We start from the raw sequence: 14,386 nt of genomic DNA on the forward strand, positions 1-14,386 counted from the left end.
TCTCAACATCGCTCACCGGCACACAACATTTCTGGTATAGTATTTTCTCTTCTTTTCTTCGCATAAGCTTTGATGCCTCCCTCTTTGAGAAGCCCCAACCACTTTGCACCTTTCTCTTTTAAGGTTTATGGACTCTCTTGGGCTGTCTTGCTGGCAGTTCTTCTTGTGTTAAAGGTAAGGGTCGAAAACAAATCTTTTTGAGCTTTCTCACCCACTTCCAAATCAGCCAAGTCTGTTCGATGGTTTTGAAACAAATGGTTTATCTGTTTTTCCACATTGATGAGTGTGTTGTTTAACCATTTGACAGATGGTATCAATGGGTAGACGGAAATTTGGTACAGATTTTCAGGTTATGTTCAGGATTCTCAAGGCGCTTCTCTTCCTTGGTTTCTTGTCAGTCATGACTGTATTATTTGTAGTTTGCGGCCTCACGATCGCAGATCTCTTTGCTTCCATCCTCGCTTTCTTGCCTACTGGTTGGGCTCTTCTTCTTGTAAGTCCACACAAATTTCTTAGCTGCCTAAATAATCCGTCTTTCATTAGAAGCATAAGTTTGTTAATCCGTTGCTATATGTTTGAAGATCGGGCAAGCGCTGCGCAGCGTGTTCAAAGGATTAGGATTCTGGGACTCGGTTAAAGAGCTAGGGAGAGCTTATGAGTACATAATGGGGCTTCTGATATTCACACCCATTGCGGTCTTGTCGTGGTTCCCATTTGTGTCTGAGTTCCAGACCAGATTGTTGTTTAATCAAGCCTTCAGTCGCGGTCTGCAGATCTCTATGATTCTTGCCGGGAAGAAAGACAAAGACACACCTTCCACCAAGTAGTGTGGCTCAACCGCTCTCTTCTTCTTCTCCATTTTTTCTTTCATCTCCATTCTTTTTATCTGTTATTGCTGTTAAATTAATTGTCTTTGAGATCATAGAAAGAATTGTTTAGACCACCTGAGATAAGACCTCATCATACGCATAGTAAATGTTGTTGTTCAGCCTAGGCCATTTGTTCAAGTAGGTGTATGTATACACAATTCCTTTGGACATATAAACATGATTCAAAAAGCTTTTAACCATTAATTTGTCTGTTAACAAAAGATGTCTTTTTCAAAAGGATAATAAAATGTATCAGAGTTCAATGCCAAAATTACACTTTGAACCTTGTCTCTGTTCTAAAACATCTACATACAGTCAAAGCCAAACTGTTAAAGAAGAGCGCCTGAGAAAGTACAAAAAAACTCCGTAGATTAGACGAAACGAAGCTCCAAGGAGGTTCCTCCATTATCTCTAGCGAATGTTTCGTACTTGATAGATAGATACTCCGTGTAAAGCAAAGCTCTCTGTTTTTTTCTTTTCTTGGATTGTTGTGTAAAGCCAAGTTCCCGTTTTAGGTAGGTGATCTTGGATGCAAAAAGGTTTTATCAGTCGTATGGAAATTAGGGTTTTAATGCAATCGTTGGGTATGTAATTATGAAAATTGGAAAAGCTCTGCCCTTTTCTGAAACCCACAAACGTTTGAGTCGTTTGATTCCAGATCTGGTGCCTTACATATTGATTTCTGGAAGTGTTGAGTTGACTCTCTATGTTTGATTCTAGAAGCTTCTGGGGTCTTGTTCATAAGAGTAGCAACGTTACTGTAATGTGTCTTTGTGCTTTTGAGATTGCAAACCTTTTCTCTATGCGGTTTTGTTCAAGAAGATCATATTTAAGTCTTCTTCTTGATCACATTTAAGTCTGCTGGTTTTGTTCCCCAGATTAGCTAATGGTGAAAAGTGGTGCTTACTAGTGGTTTCTCTTGATTACAGTGGTTTATAACATCATCCATAACCGAAGACGAAGATGCAGCATGGTGGAAACAAGAGTGGGGGGAAGTCCAATGTCTGGGCTAACGCTAATTTGAATAAGACAATGGCAGCTTTAGATGAGTTCAAATCTGGATTCCCATCAGGCGGTTTAACAACTGTATCAAACAAATGGTGGGGAAGGCCAGAGAAAAATGGAGGAGAAGAGATTACTGAAGATGGAGATGTCAAGGACGAAGCAGCTTCGGAGAAGCAAAGTTCTTTGGTAGCTATTAGGAAAAGAATAGCGGAAGAAGGAAGGGAAGCTGTTGAACATGGTCTGCATCATGGATTTGGTTCAAAAAAACAAGACGAGAGATCACGCCCTACTGTTTCAGATCTTCGAGTCTTCACTGCCAAAGGATTGGGTTACTGATTCTTCCTAAATTCGTTTTAATAAGTTTAGAACAGAGTTCCCTCTTGAAATCATGCTCTGTTGTATACTATATTTGTAATGTTGTAATAGTATTCACTGGGTCATAGGACAAGAAACTAATAATGTAGTATTGCTTTGAGGTCATTTATCAAAGTGATTTGGAAATAAATACAACAGAAAGACTTGCGATCTTATGTGTCTATAAATAAGCTCTGTTGATTTCGGAAACATGAGAACAAATGATACAGAGACATACGAATAGTCCTGGAGCCTTTGGAGGAAATTTGACAAAAAAATCAGAGGTGACGCTGGAAAAGGAGGTTTTTGTTGGTATATATCTCAGAAATTGGAACCAAACGTGCATGCCTTTGGGGAGGTTCCAGGCTTTTCATGCTTTACCGTGCGAGAAATAAGACCTGTTTTCATGTCAAATGCCTGCAATGTGAAGATAAAAAAATGTAAGTTACGCTGCGAGTGCAAATAGAATATTATTAGAGTAGAGCTTCAAAATGCTTCTCAAAGCAGCCTAAGAGCAAGCAGCAGTCAACTCATCAGGCAAACTACAGACTTCTCTATCTATCAATTTCCACAACTTATGGGGAGGATTAAGTAGATGGTCTGACGTATATATCTCTACCCCAACTAAATGCACAAAAGAAGGTAAGATAATGTTTAAGAAAATGCTGCACTTATCCTTGTATTTTGCAAAAAAACTTAGGAAAACATGAACTAGGTATCATGAGAGTCCATGGATCTTGTTGAGTTGAAGATGACGCCACAAAGCATATTGTATTATTACACTAATTCCTCAGCTCGCAAAGAGATATAGATAGAGGTACGCATGTTCATACCAAAAAGTGTTACGACAATAGTAAGATTAGTACCAGAGAAAACTTAACAACCTAAAGGTGTCTTTTTACCTCTGGTAGAGCTCCGAAAAGTAGCGTGTACCGTTGTATATAACGAACCACATCAAGACTACCACCAAAGAATCTGAAAATAAAAAAAGTTGAGGAAAAGCAAAGAAAATGCAAGCAGAGATCTCATGTCCAAAATCTAACATCACAACAAAATTCTAAGACAGAACAGACACATTGCTTTAGACGACAACACAAAGAGAAGAGAATTCAGTGCCACCAAATAAAATCACCAACGAAGTAAAAAGATCAAAACTTGCATATTCAATCAGAAGACCAGATCGATTAAAGATAAACGAATCAAGCAGGAATGAGAGAGACAGAGAGAGACGATTAAAAAAGGATACTGAAGAGGTATCGTTCCCACCAATCAAGCATGTAGAGGCCAAAGGTGACATTGTAAAGATAGATTTTGCGTTGAACCCAGTTCATATCTGATCGATTCCTACCAGTAAGAAGCGGTCGGAGACTACCAAATCTGAGAACACCCGATCCAAGTTTCAAAATTTAACCGGTAAATTCCTACACAAAGCACCAGCACGTTCTCTCGATCTCTATAGGAATGGTTACAAAACTAAAGTTCAGATTTTGATGTAAAATTTACAGAAGAGAAAACAAAAAAAAAAAAAAATCAAAATTGGACGGAGACGTCAAAGCTGGAAAAGTCTGTGTGACCGGTTTAGATTCAATACCGGTTTGTGGAACTAACCGGTTTTACAATAGAACTGTTATTGTTATTCTCCAATCCACCCACACGCGCGTGTGTGCTTCTCTGCTTTGTAAAGAAGACCAAAGATGGTGACGACGAGCATCGGCGGGGCTCCGATGGTGGTTGCTCGGTTTCGGCGGACTCCGGCGAGCCTCAGGTGCTTATCCGCTGCGGCGAATTCTGACCTTCTTCGCTCCCAGCTTGATCGGCTGCACGCAGAGGCAGAGTCTACTCGTGCCAAAGGTCGAATCTTTATTTGCTAATCTTCTTCGTTTTGATTGGAGATAAGTAGAGTGCATCAATCTTTGTTTACTGTCTTCAGATACCCAAGTCAAATCATCTCAACTATTTTTGCGTTTTGGGAATTTAGAATGAAAGATGTGAGTTTCTTAAGAGTGTTGAAAGATGGGAATGTGAGTTTTAGTATTGTTAATTCAATGATTGATGCCAATTTTGAACTTTTTGTTTTGTTTTGCTGTTGTGGTTGTTGTTGGTCCAGCAAACAGTAATAGGTTGAGACTTTTGAGATTATCTGAGGTTGCTGAGAATCTACGGAAACAAGCAGCTGTGAATGTTCAAACAGGGAAAGAGGATGATGCCAGAGACTTGCTTCTTCAGAAGAAAAAAGTTATGCACGCTTTGGACAAGGCGAAAGCTCGTATTGAGTTGCTCGATACGCTTTCTTCTAAACTTCACGAGGTAGAAAGAAAGAAACAAACAAACAAACGAGAGCTTACTTGTTATCTCACCAGTCCTAGTCCACTAGTGTATAAACTTGTTTTAGAAAAGACTGAAAGAATCTCGAAGTTAGAAAGTATGTAAAAGGGTTTTTGAAATGTTATAGTTTTGGTTGTTCTCTTGCTTTAAATTTTCTGAGATATCTATCTATCTAACCAAATAACCAATTTCTTGAAAAGCTCGGTTTGGTTTCAGGCAATATCTGTCAAGGAAACACAGTTGATAGGGAATATATCTTTGGATCTTGAAGAGGATGGAGAGAACAGTTCAGGTGGAATCCACATTGTATCACCAAAGCCCAAATCAACTGAAGACGGGCTCGAAAATGACCAGTCCCACTTGGATTCTGATGAGAGTGAACTTATTGAAAGGAATTTTGAGGATAACCAAGAACTTCTCGATACCGGTAGTCATGTACTAGAAGATGTTTCTACTGGTAGCATCCTCAAAGAAGTGTCTTCTTATGAATCTTACTTGGAAAATATAGACCAGAAACTTAGCAGAATTGAAGCTGAACTAGTCACTGTTGTAAATGTTGCATCCTTGGTGCTTAATCGTGAAGATAAACCCAAGAATCTAAAGGTTCAGCAGACTGCAGAAATTCTTGAGGAGATTCGTCATGTGAGGGAAAGGTAATGCATTCAAAACATCACTAACTAAGTGTTACTTCTAGTCACTGCAGCATTACTTAGTTCATTCAGTTTTCTTTTAATTGAGTAGAATCGCAAATATCATTCGCAAAGAGGCAAACTTCAGTTAGTGCTTTCAAGCATTACTTAAGTTCATATCAAGATCTTCACTTCAGTTTCAGTGAAGCGAAACCAGCGATGGAATGAAACCATTCTTGGTGTGAACTGTTAATTAAATGTAGTCCTTTTCTTCTTGGTGTGAATATTAAATAAGGTGATACATTTAAATTTTGATGTGATATGAAATTAATATGGGCGTTCACGTTAATGGTGTGTGATATGAGACCATAAATATTTGATGTGTGAATGTGTGATATATATAAACTTGGGGGCATGAACATTCATGACATATCTTCCTTACCTAAAGAATATACTATTGTTGCATGTTTACATTTAATATTGATTTCAACTAATTATGAAATCATTTCATTCGTGCTAGTAATAAAATTTATGGCGTTAAAGCGACAGGTTGAAATTTTATGTGGACTAATCCAGAAACGAAATTTTATAAAACAAACATTTCCAATATTTTATCACGAGATAATACAAAAATAGAAATGATGCCAAACGAATCAACCATAGAGAATTAAACATCTAAGTCCTGAATAATATTTAACTTGTTTCACAAACAAAACAAAAAAAAACCTAATGAAAATTTGGATTATTATCTCACAATGCCTTCATTTCCAGCAAGAACCAAATACTTATCCTTCCTCGTGAGATTAGTGCATTCAAATCCCAAAACTCTAGCAAGTTCTCCCTGTATGAAATTCGCAACTTCAAAGCTTGACTTACCTCCAGCACAAGTCATCTCTTTTGGCAACTTCTTCAGAACCTCAAGACAATAAACCGGCCTAGGGTTCATGAGGAAGAAGATAGGGTCTAAACATTTGAGCCCGCTCGCGGTTGTCCCATAGAACATGCTCACTCGAGCATTCACAGCCACGGGAACAATGTCTTCGGTTAGCTCAGCGAACAAAGGACTGAATCTTAATAGATAAGGCTCTCTACAAGTGGTTCCTTCGGGACAAACCACTAGATCTCCTTTGCTTAGTAGTCTCTGCATTGCCTCACCGTCTTTCTTCCTGTCTCTTTTAAGGCTAACTGTCTTGAGAGGCGCTATGAGCTCTGAGAACTTGCTTAGGCTATAAGTAACCGCGGTCAATGGCTTGCCAAGCGAAGTGGTGAGAAAAACTGGGTCAAGGAGGGTCCTATGGTTACAAACATACAAAACACCACTTCTACCTTTCTCCGGAAGACCGTTGTTCAAATTATGGGTCGTGAAAGTGATCCTTACACCGGACAAAGAAGCCAATAAATTGGCTACGTGGTAAGGAAGCAAGACTCCTACCGAGATCCTAAAAACAGCGAGGAAGAATCCGATAGGCAGCCATACGAACATAGATAGTGTAGCTAACGGTGTTGGCAAGAAAGCCAATCTCCCGTCGTGGAATATTAATGGCTTTGGGTATCTTTCTCTAGGCAATGTGTTGTTCTTGTTCATGGACTCTTCTTCATTCCAAAGATAAGCTTTCTATGGGAGAATAACAAAATTTGATATTTAGAAAGTAATGAAAATGGAATAATGAAGGTACTTAGCAACTAGAAATGGAGACGTGTTATTTTGGGAAATTTTAAACAAAATTAACTTTAAATCTATTTTTGTTAAAAAGGGTAGGGAAAGATAATTACTTTGCAAATGGAGATGAAGATGTGATCATGTGGGCTTGAAGAGCTTCCAATTCCAAGTGTTGGCTTCTTCTTGTTATCAAGGAAGTAGTCTTTAGCTGATTTATGTTTCACTATGAAACCAGAACCTGAAGCTAAGCCGGTGAAGAATCTCCTCCCCATGACTTCTATTTCTTGTAGTTTAGTCCCAATCACATCATCAGCGTTGAGGTGTTCTCTCAGGAACTTCTCCACAATCACTTGCGGCAAGCTCGTGAACACAACTTTAGAGTACTCAGTTCGAGCCCAAATGTCGTAAACCTGGAGATTCAAGTTCTCGAGGAAGAACTTGGGAAGAACCGATCTAGAAACGTTGTCCATGTCTTTGGCTCTAAGACCAGAGAAGGTTATGAAAGAGATAACTTTTAGTTTGGTCTCTTGTTGCAGAGCCCAGAGGAAAGAACAAGAGAGCAAGAGAAGGATCGCTCTGATGATTGATCCTCCTTCAAAGGCTACGAGCATGAAGTAAGGGAAGAACGTGTGGAAGTGTTTATTCGAGTTTTGTCTTAATAAAACACCATCGATGTCGCAGACAAAGGTATCAAGATGATCAGAAGAAACAGAGCATCCTCTGTTTTTGCCTACGAGCTCTTGGTACTTTGTAAAGCTTGGGAAGACAGGGTTTAGAGAATCTTGGAGGTGCTGGTATTGTTGTTGTTGTTGATGATGATGAGAATTGCTGTGTGGCGATTGTGCTTTGGAGAGGTTTAGGAGATTTTTTAATTGGAAACCGTAGCCTCTTAGCTTTCTTGCAGCTCTGTAACATGAATTAGCAAGAAGACGGTAAAGAACCCATTCTGCTAGGATCACTAGAAGCTCTGGTAAAACCATAGCTATGGCTTAGAGAAAGAGATAGAGAGAGATAGAGAGAAAGGAATAGAAGAGTTAATGTGTTGGAGAAGACAAAGAGGCTGCATAGGAGATTTATATAGTCAGTGATGATGACATGATAGGCGAGTGCAAAGGTGGTGTGAAGGTTGACCCTTTGTTTTTGTTTTTTTAACTTTTTTTCTATTTTGGTTAACCCACACACCTCGCATTAACTGTATGCCACAACGTTTATGATTTTTTCTTTATGTAAAATTTTAAATTAGAATGTATGTGTGTGTTTGTTCCCAAGAAGTTATGGTTGATCACTAAACCTATTTGCATACATGAATTCAAGATGTCACATAACGAATGAAACAATACATTACCCTATACGCATAGTATAGACAAAATTAAGTATCGTGTAGTATTAATTATCAACTACGTCGAAGTATTATGATGCAAGTTGGCCTCTTTACTAAAACTGTTGAATGTTGCTTTCTCAAGTCCACTTGGAGCCTTTGGGGGAGATCAATGCTGCATCGTGTTAGCAAAAAATGCAATTATCAAAGACCACACACACAAAAACGTGAAATCTCAAAGAGTCTAGAGAGTTCCATATCTTTCTAAAACGGGACCAATTATTTAGTTTTTATATAATGTGTGTAAGAATTTTTTTTTTTTTTTTTTTTCACAAACTAAAAGAGTTTAATATTTTGACTTCCTATCTATACTCTATAGTCTATAGAGAGGTAGTAGATTAGAAAATTCAGTTATGTAATTATTTTAAACGCTTTTATATATAGAAAAGGAAAGAAACTTGATTCAACCATGCTAATCCATTACACTACAATCATTCGAGAGATATACGTTAGAATAGAAATCCAAAAAGAAACAAGTTTTTGCCACTATCCTTAAGAAGAAGAAAAAATGTCATGTTTTACCCCCACACCACATATAATACTTTTATCAATAAAAGGTTAAAACGCATGCAGTCTTAGTCAACGATTATCCATATTATATGTTTTCATATAGTGGAATTACAGTAAACCTAATAGCAGGATATAAAACTAATATATACATCGATCAGTATATGATAATATCCCGAATCTATAACCAAATGTCTTCAAGAACATATATATAACATTATATGTGAACACGATTGCTCAGTATTAACGCGTATGTTTTAATTTGATTCCCCCTTCAACCCCAAGTTTCAAAGGTTGCACTTTTGTTTTCTGCCAACTCCAAAGATATAGAAGAGCTTTTACAAGTTAGGTTATGCAGTTGGTGACCGGCCCTTCTTTTTTTGTTTTTTACGTACAAATTTGATTACTTTTCAAAATGTAGTGTTTTTTCCTTTTTAAGTTATGATTTTGTTGAAAAATAACATATGTTGATGCCTATAATTATGGGTGGTGCAAGATTTGACAAGTCTCAGAGGTGACATAATTAATAGTTTTTATTATAGCACATCATCTGATAGACTGAAACTGAATATATATGCCTATCTAAAACACGTTGTGTTATGTTGAATGATCAATTAGTGCATCCAAACTAACGTTTACAATATCTCTGGTAAAACTATTTTTGTTGTTTGTGATTTTGAGAAGATTACAAATCTCTACTTTTTGTATTTTTCCTTTTTTTTTTGTATTTGTAAATGAAATTGGAAATGACTGGACGTTGTGTTTGAAATCCGAAATGCAAATATCTTGACCTTGGAAATTCTTTAGGAAAAATACATGTTCTTACGAAAATTAACAATTATTGTTTTCTATTTTGTCATCAGCTAATTACTAATCCAACTAGCTTTACCGTGTACAGGAATTTGATTATAAGTTTATAACCAACGGACATGACATTTACGAATAAATTAAATGAGACAAGTCACTACCGAACTCGATATCTTAAAGCCAACGACAACTAATTATGTAATGATCATATAAATTATGCAATGCAAGTACAGTCCAAAATCACAATAGATATAATTAGTCCAACCTTACCTATACATGTCTCACTACTTTCGCTAATTAATTGAACCAAAACTTAGGGATAAGCAGCAAGAGATGATAATTTAGATTACCAACATATCGATGTGTCAACATAAAGTTTTAAAATAGTATTAACATGTCGCATCCGTCGGCAATCATAGCAAACACAAACGATCAAACATATCATTAAATCTTCCATTGTACTGCAAATCTTGTTTGATTCGGAAAATTTGATGTTTATTATTATTTGTTTCCTATCCCTTGTACACGTCGATAAATCTTGACACTAGCTAACAGTTGTCAGTTTATTTTAAATTACAAATTTTGTACCATATTCTATAAACCACGCAATCCATATGCATGCTTCGTGATAACCATTCGAGACCTTAATCGGTCTGAGCCTGGTGGCCATAATTCATGAATTATCAATATATAAGTAAGCAAAAGTATCGACGTGTACAAGAATATAGAAGAAGCAAAAGTCAAACAATAAATGACTCTGCAGACATAAGAGTAAATGAAATTGATGAAGGCATAGAGAAATGTGAACTGGAAGAGGTGAGCATAAACTTAAAACTTGTTTTGATGAACTTGCTTTTGGTGATTTGCTTTGAAACTACGTCCTCGTGTGAGTCTGCCACTCTGTTGTCAGGTTTCGTTTTACCAACTTTCCAATTTTTCGTTGACTTTATATTTTCGTAGTCATTGTTATCCTCGTAATTACTATGCTATCCTTTAGGTTTCTTCCACGTTAGGCCGGTAAGGCCAGTATATAAACTCTTAAAGTCCACTTTCTAAAAACATTATTTTGCCAGGTTCAGTCGAAAACATTTCAAAATATTATAGTAATTGTGAAAACAAACTTATATCATGATTAGAAAATACTGTATGATTGATAATTGATACTAATAAATAAAAATAAAAACTCAAATCAGATGATCATCACGTCAAAAGCATACGTACGTTGATTGCTTAATTATATGATTTCGTTCGTCACTTAGACGCGAGAAAACCTAAAATCTTAATGTTGACGGAGACATACTGATCAGATAGCCACATAAAAATAACTGGCTCTTTAAGGTTATCGAATCATAGAAGTGGATAACATCATCCTTAAAAATAAAACAAAATGACTCGTACGTTTAATTACGTCTACGCGTACACGGTACACGTAACGAATATTTTTTTAATTTATACTAATAATCACGTAGATCCATACCTCTTTAAATGTGTTTTCTTTTTTTTTGGCATTTGTTTTGGACTGTCTCGGTTTTTGATTCTTCCTACTTATGAATACTACTATATTACTACCGCTTTGGCTATTGTCATTATTTACAAATTTACAATAATTACAAATAAGACAAAACGAATTTACAATTGCAAATAATCCAAATCGATCGTACTGCACGGGATTCATTCCTATTTTCAATTATAAATGATCAGTTAAACCCTATTTGAGCCGGTCGAGTACTTAAATTAATGAGCAGAGGAAACAAAATAAACGTTACCATTTTGAAGATTGGTGATCAATACTGCCAAATGCCAATGGAACACGACTTGTGACATCAACTATAAAACATTGAACTTAACAGTAATTATAACACAATATCATTAACACACACACTGACACACAGATAAACCGTTTGACCAAACTAGTCATTCAAAGCAAATGTTAAAATCATAAAAACAAAATGCATTGGTTCAAATCAACGACTTTTGAAAATTTTGCCGCCCAATACAAAAACGAGAAAACAGAGTCTCCTCCTCAAGCATTACGCAACAATACTCATGAGGACTGGTCGGGTAGGTGACTAACGAGAAAATGCATGTTGACTAAAATATATTTTCTTCAATTATTTGTTATTTGAAGTTAATTATTATTATTATTTGTTGTGTTGCTGGAAGAAATATACTTTAAACAAAGAATCTAAAGGAGGAGAAACGTGCATGCAAAATGTTGCTGAAAAAAATAAAAAAAATTGGTGAGGTAGTTAAGAGCATGCCGATTTCATTGAATGTTTTGCTTAAGTACTTCACACAAACAATTTTTTTTTTTATTATTCCATTTTTGAGGGGGGATTTTTTCCACGTACTTTATATCATGCGCTTTATGCTTTTGGCTGCTCATATATACAGATTTTCACAACCACCACACAATTTATAACATTTAACAACCCATCGTTTTAAGATAACAGTGCCTTCCTCCACTGCTCGAATTCAGTTTTGTAACATTCATTTTAAAATAACGATTTCTAACAAATCAAGGTATTCTCATATGACACAGTTTTTGGATAAGACCAATAATATTTTATTGACAAACAAAATACTACAATTTTTTTTTTGGCTTTTAGAGTTGAATAGAGAAATTTTTGATTACTATAACCATGGGACGATATATCAAGTTTTGCAGTATAAGAAATTTAATTTTGGTTTTTTTTTTTTGTTTTCTGTCAAATTATATCATTTATATATAAGTGGAATTTGTACATTTGTCATTTGAGCTCATTAAAGTTGTAGATAGACCACAGAAAGAAAACGGCTCATGGTCGTACTATTATTTATTGCGCAGTCGCTTGGCGCTACTGTAATAATTTACTGTCACCAAATTTGGTATATATTGTTTAATGTAAGATTATCTAAAACATCATCCTCACGAGTCTTATCAATGGATATATATATAGGAAATCACAACTTGTTCTCATTGTGTTTGTACTGTGCCTAACTCTGATAAGACATGTATGAAAACAAACATGTGCTAGATCGCGACATATATAATGCTTACTAAACACTTATGAATAGAAAAAAAGGAGTAGGAGCTTAATTAAGAACAAGATCAGTAATGTTGGTAAGTAAGATTGCCACGATCGCCCCATAAAGCACTTGGTTTGGAAACGGTACTAATTCTTAATGAAAATCTGATTTACATATTTGCACACCTCTCTATCTCTATGTTTGCGTGGATTTTTCATGTAGCCAACCCATCAATAATTCATTATCGTTAAACGAGAGAGGGGCACTTAAATTTTCAGTAAAAGGCTTGAGAAGCCCAAACTAACACTTCTTATTCTTAAGCTGTCTTTAAATGGGCCTTTCCCGTATGAAGCTATCCGGGATCCGAGGGAAAAATTTGGTGCGCACGTGCGTAAAGTAGTAACAAAATCATTTGCAGTACCAAATCAGACCGGTTCCTTTATTTTCAGCCGTCCAAGCAGAGATCAGATTTGATCGGTTAACATTGGTTTGTTGTGGTAACCCAAAACCCTAATCGCATCGAATCGCAGAGAAAAGTTGCTTTATCCNTTTTTTTTTTTTTTTTTTTTTTTCTTTTTAACGAGAGAATCATAAAAATCAAAACTTTTTTTCTTTTCTGATTAAAGAGAAAAAGGTCGAAACTTTCCGATTCTTGCTAATTTCTCCTATTTCTTGTTTTGTCAAATCTATCTTTAGGGTTTATCACTCTCTTCCTCCTACGATTCAGTTTCCCGATCGCTAACTGCTGGAGATGGCTGAGGAGAGGACCTTGAACGGCGAAGCGACTAGCCAGGAAGATGAGAGTTTCTTCGATTCTGATCATCAAGACGGTGTCGGCAACAAGTCCACGGAATTGAATCGCAAGATTGGAGAGCTCGAGTCTCAAAATCAAGAGCTTGTGCGTGATAATGGTGAGATCAGTAAGAAAATCGAAAGCTTGACTGCGGAGATCGAGGAGCTGAGAGCAGCCGAATCCAAGGCGAAGCGTAAGATGGGTGAGATGGAGAGGGAGATTGACAAGTCTGATGAGGAGAGGAAGGTTCTCGAAGCCATAGCTGCCAGAGCTTCCGAGTTAGAGACTGAAGTTGCTCGGGTTCAGCATGAACTGATCACGGCTAAGACTGAAGGGGAAGAGGCTACGGCGGAGGCGAAGAAGCTTCAGTCTGAGATTTCACAGAAAGGGGTTGGGATTGTGGAATTGGAGAAAGAGGTCGCTGGTTTAAGGATTGTTAAAGAGGAGAACGAGAAGAGGATGAAGGAGTTGGAGACGAAGCTTGGTGCTTTGGAGGTGAAAGAGTTGGAGGAGAGGAACAAGAAGGTTCGAGCAGAGGAAGAGATGAGAGAGAAGATTGGAAATAAGGATAAGGAGATGGATGATTTGAAGGAGAGGATTAAGGGTTTGGAATCAGATGTAGCCAAAGGGAAAGCAGAGTTGCAGAAGTGGATCACAGAGAAGATGGTTGTGGAAGAGGCGTTAAGAGACTCGGAGAAGAAAGTGGTAGCTATGGAATCTGAGATTGTGGAGTTACAGAAGCAGATGGATGATGCTGAGAAGATGATTAGTGGATTGAAGAATGTGGTTGAGCCAGTTAATGGGATTGAGCTTAAGTCGTGGTCACCGACTGTGAGTGCTGGTTCTGGTGGAGCTGTGGCTGCGGTTGCTGTTGCAGTGGCTGGAGTGGCAGTTGTCTGTTACGTTTTACACTCGAGGAGGGTTTGATTCGAGGTAGACTTTTATGAAATTTGATTTCTTTGTTTTTGAAAGTGTTTCCTTACGTTATATGTTTGGGAATTTGATTGGTTTCACAAATTTTGGAGTCTTCTTTAGTGTGTGTTTGCTTAC

At 37.0% G+C, this 14,386-nt stretch overlaps 6 protein-coding genes across 8 annotated transcripts in view; 4 read left to right on the plus strand and 2 right to left on the minus strand.

Moving 5' to 3' along the window:
* The window catches only part of LOC104759094 (callose synthase 7-like), a 12,538-nt gene extending 11,465 nt beyond the window's left edge, over positions 1 to 1,073 (plus strand). The window contains exons 37-38 of the mRNA XM_010482064.2: positions 308 to 493; positions 582 to 1,073. Of these exons, the coding sequence (XP_010480366.1) occupies positions 308 to 493; positions 582 to 827 (432 nt within the window). The 3' untranslated portion in view covers positions 828 to 1,073. The remainder of the gene's footprint in view (positions 1 to 307; positions 494 to 581) is intronic.
* LOC109130223 lies at positions 1,153 to 2,399 on the plus strand. 3 transcript variants are annotated; one of them, XM_019239589.1, is made up of 2 exons: positions 1,153 to 1,384; positions 1,799 to 2,399. In XM_019239589.1, the coding sequence occupies exon 2, from the start codon at positions 1,833 to 1,835 to the stop codon at positions 2,208 to 2,210; it is 378 nt and encodes a 125-aa protein (XP_019095134.1). In that variant the 5' UTR covers positions 1,153 to 1,384; positions 1,799 to 1,832; the 3' UTR covers positions 2,211 to 2,399. The 3 variants fall into 3 exon arrangements, with proteins under 3 accessions (XP_019095134.1, XP_019095135.1, XP_019095136.1); XM_019239590.1 differs by having other exon boundaries at positions 1,153 to 1,318; XM_019239591.1 differs by having other exon boundaries at positions 1,154 to 1,265.
* LOC104754806 lies at positions 2,321 to 3,756 on the minus strand. The gene is made up of 3 exons (XM_010477079.2): positions 3,475 to 3,756; positions 3,131 to 3,203; positions 2,321 to 2,645 (listed from the first exon to the last, which is right to left on the minus strand). Exons 1-3 carry the CDS (start codon positions 3,557 to 3,559, stop codon positions 2,633 to 2,635), a joined length of 171 nt encoding a protein of 56 aa, XP_010475381.1. The 5' UTR covers positions 3,560 to 3,756; the 3' UTR covers positions 2,321 to 2,632.
* LOC104754805 lies at positions 3,820 to 5,612 on the plus strand. The gene is made up of 4 exons (XM_010477078.2): positions 3,820 to 4,079; positions 4,336 to 4,535; positions 4,770 to 5,206; positions 5,295 to 5,612. The coding sequence occupies exons 1-4, from the start codon at positions 3,923 to 3,925 to the stop codon at positions 5,332 to 5,334; spliced, it is 834 nt and encodes a 277-aa protein (XP_010475380.1). The 5' UTR covers positions 3,820 to 3,922; the 3' UTR covers positions 5,335 to 5,612.
* Positions 5,751 to 7,889, minus strand: LOC104754807 (glycerol-3-phosphate acyltransferase 1-like). The gene is made up of 2 exons (XM_010477081.1): positions 6,956 to 7,889; positions 5,751 to 6,797 (listed from the first exon to the last, which is right to left on the minus strand). The coding sequence occupies exons 1-2, from the start codon at positions 7,820 to 7,822 to the stop codon at positions 5,928 to 5,930; spliced, it is 1,737 nt and encodes a 578-aa protein (XP_010475383.1). The 5' UTR covers positions 7,823 to 7,889; the 3' UTR covers positions 5,751 to 5,927.
* On the plus strand, positions 13,113 to 14,385 carry LOC104754808 (peroxisomal and mitochondrial division factor 2-like). The gene has a single exon (XM_010477082.2). It carries the CDS (start codon positions 13,295 to 13,297, stop codon positions 14,261 to 14,263), a length of 969 nt encoding a protein of 322 aa, XP_010475384.1. The 5' UTR covers positions 13,113 to 13,294; the 3' UTR covers positions 14,264 to 14,385.

This window comes from Camelina sativa, chromosome 17, assembly GCF_000633955.1.
Source record: "Camelina sativa cultivar DH55 chromosome 17, Cs, whole genome shotgun sequence".
NCBI classification, from domain to species: domain Eukaryota; kingdom Viridiplantae; phylum Streptophyta; class Magnoliopsida; order Brassicales; family Brassicaceae; genus Camelina; species Camelina sativa.

Coding starts and splice junctions, on each gene's coding strand:
- LOC104754807 (XM_010477081.1), bottom strand. CDS start 7,822: ATGGTTTTACCAGAGCTTCTAGTGATCCTAGCAGAATGGGTTCTTTAC. Junction 6,798..6,955: donor TCTTCATCTCCATTTGCAAA/GTAATTATCTTT, acceptor ATTCTCCCATAG/AAAGCTTATCTTTGGAATGA.
- LOC109130223 (XM_019239589.1), top strand. CDS start 1,833: ATGCAGCATGGTGGAAACAAGAGTGGGGGGAAGTCCAATGTCTGGGCT.
- LOC104754805 (XM_010477078.2), top strand. CDS start 3,923: ATGGTGACGACGAGCATCGGCGGGGCTCCGATGGTGGTTGCTCGGTTT. Junction 4,080..4,335: donor AGAGTCTACTCGTGCCAAAG/GTCGAATCTTTA, acceptor TTGTTGGTCCAG/CAAACAGTAATAGGTTGAGA. Junction 4,536..4,769: donor TTTCTTCTAAACTTCACGAG/GTAGAAAGAAAG, acceptor GTTTGGTTTCAG/GCAATATCTGTCAAGGAAAC.
- LOC104754806 (XM_010477079.2), bottom strand. CDS start 3,559: ATGAACTGGGTTCAACGCAAAATCTATCTTTACAATGTCACCTTTGGC. Junction 3,204..3,474: donor GTGGGAACGATACCTCTTCA/GTATCCTTTTTT, acceptor TTTTATTTTCAG/ATTCTTTGGTGGTAGTCTTG.
- LOC104754808 (XM_010477082.2), top strand. CDS start 13,295: ATGGCTGAGGAGAGGACCTTGAACGGCGAAGCGACTAGCCAGGAAGAT.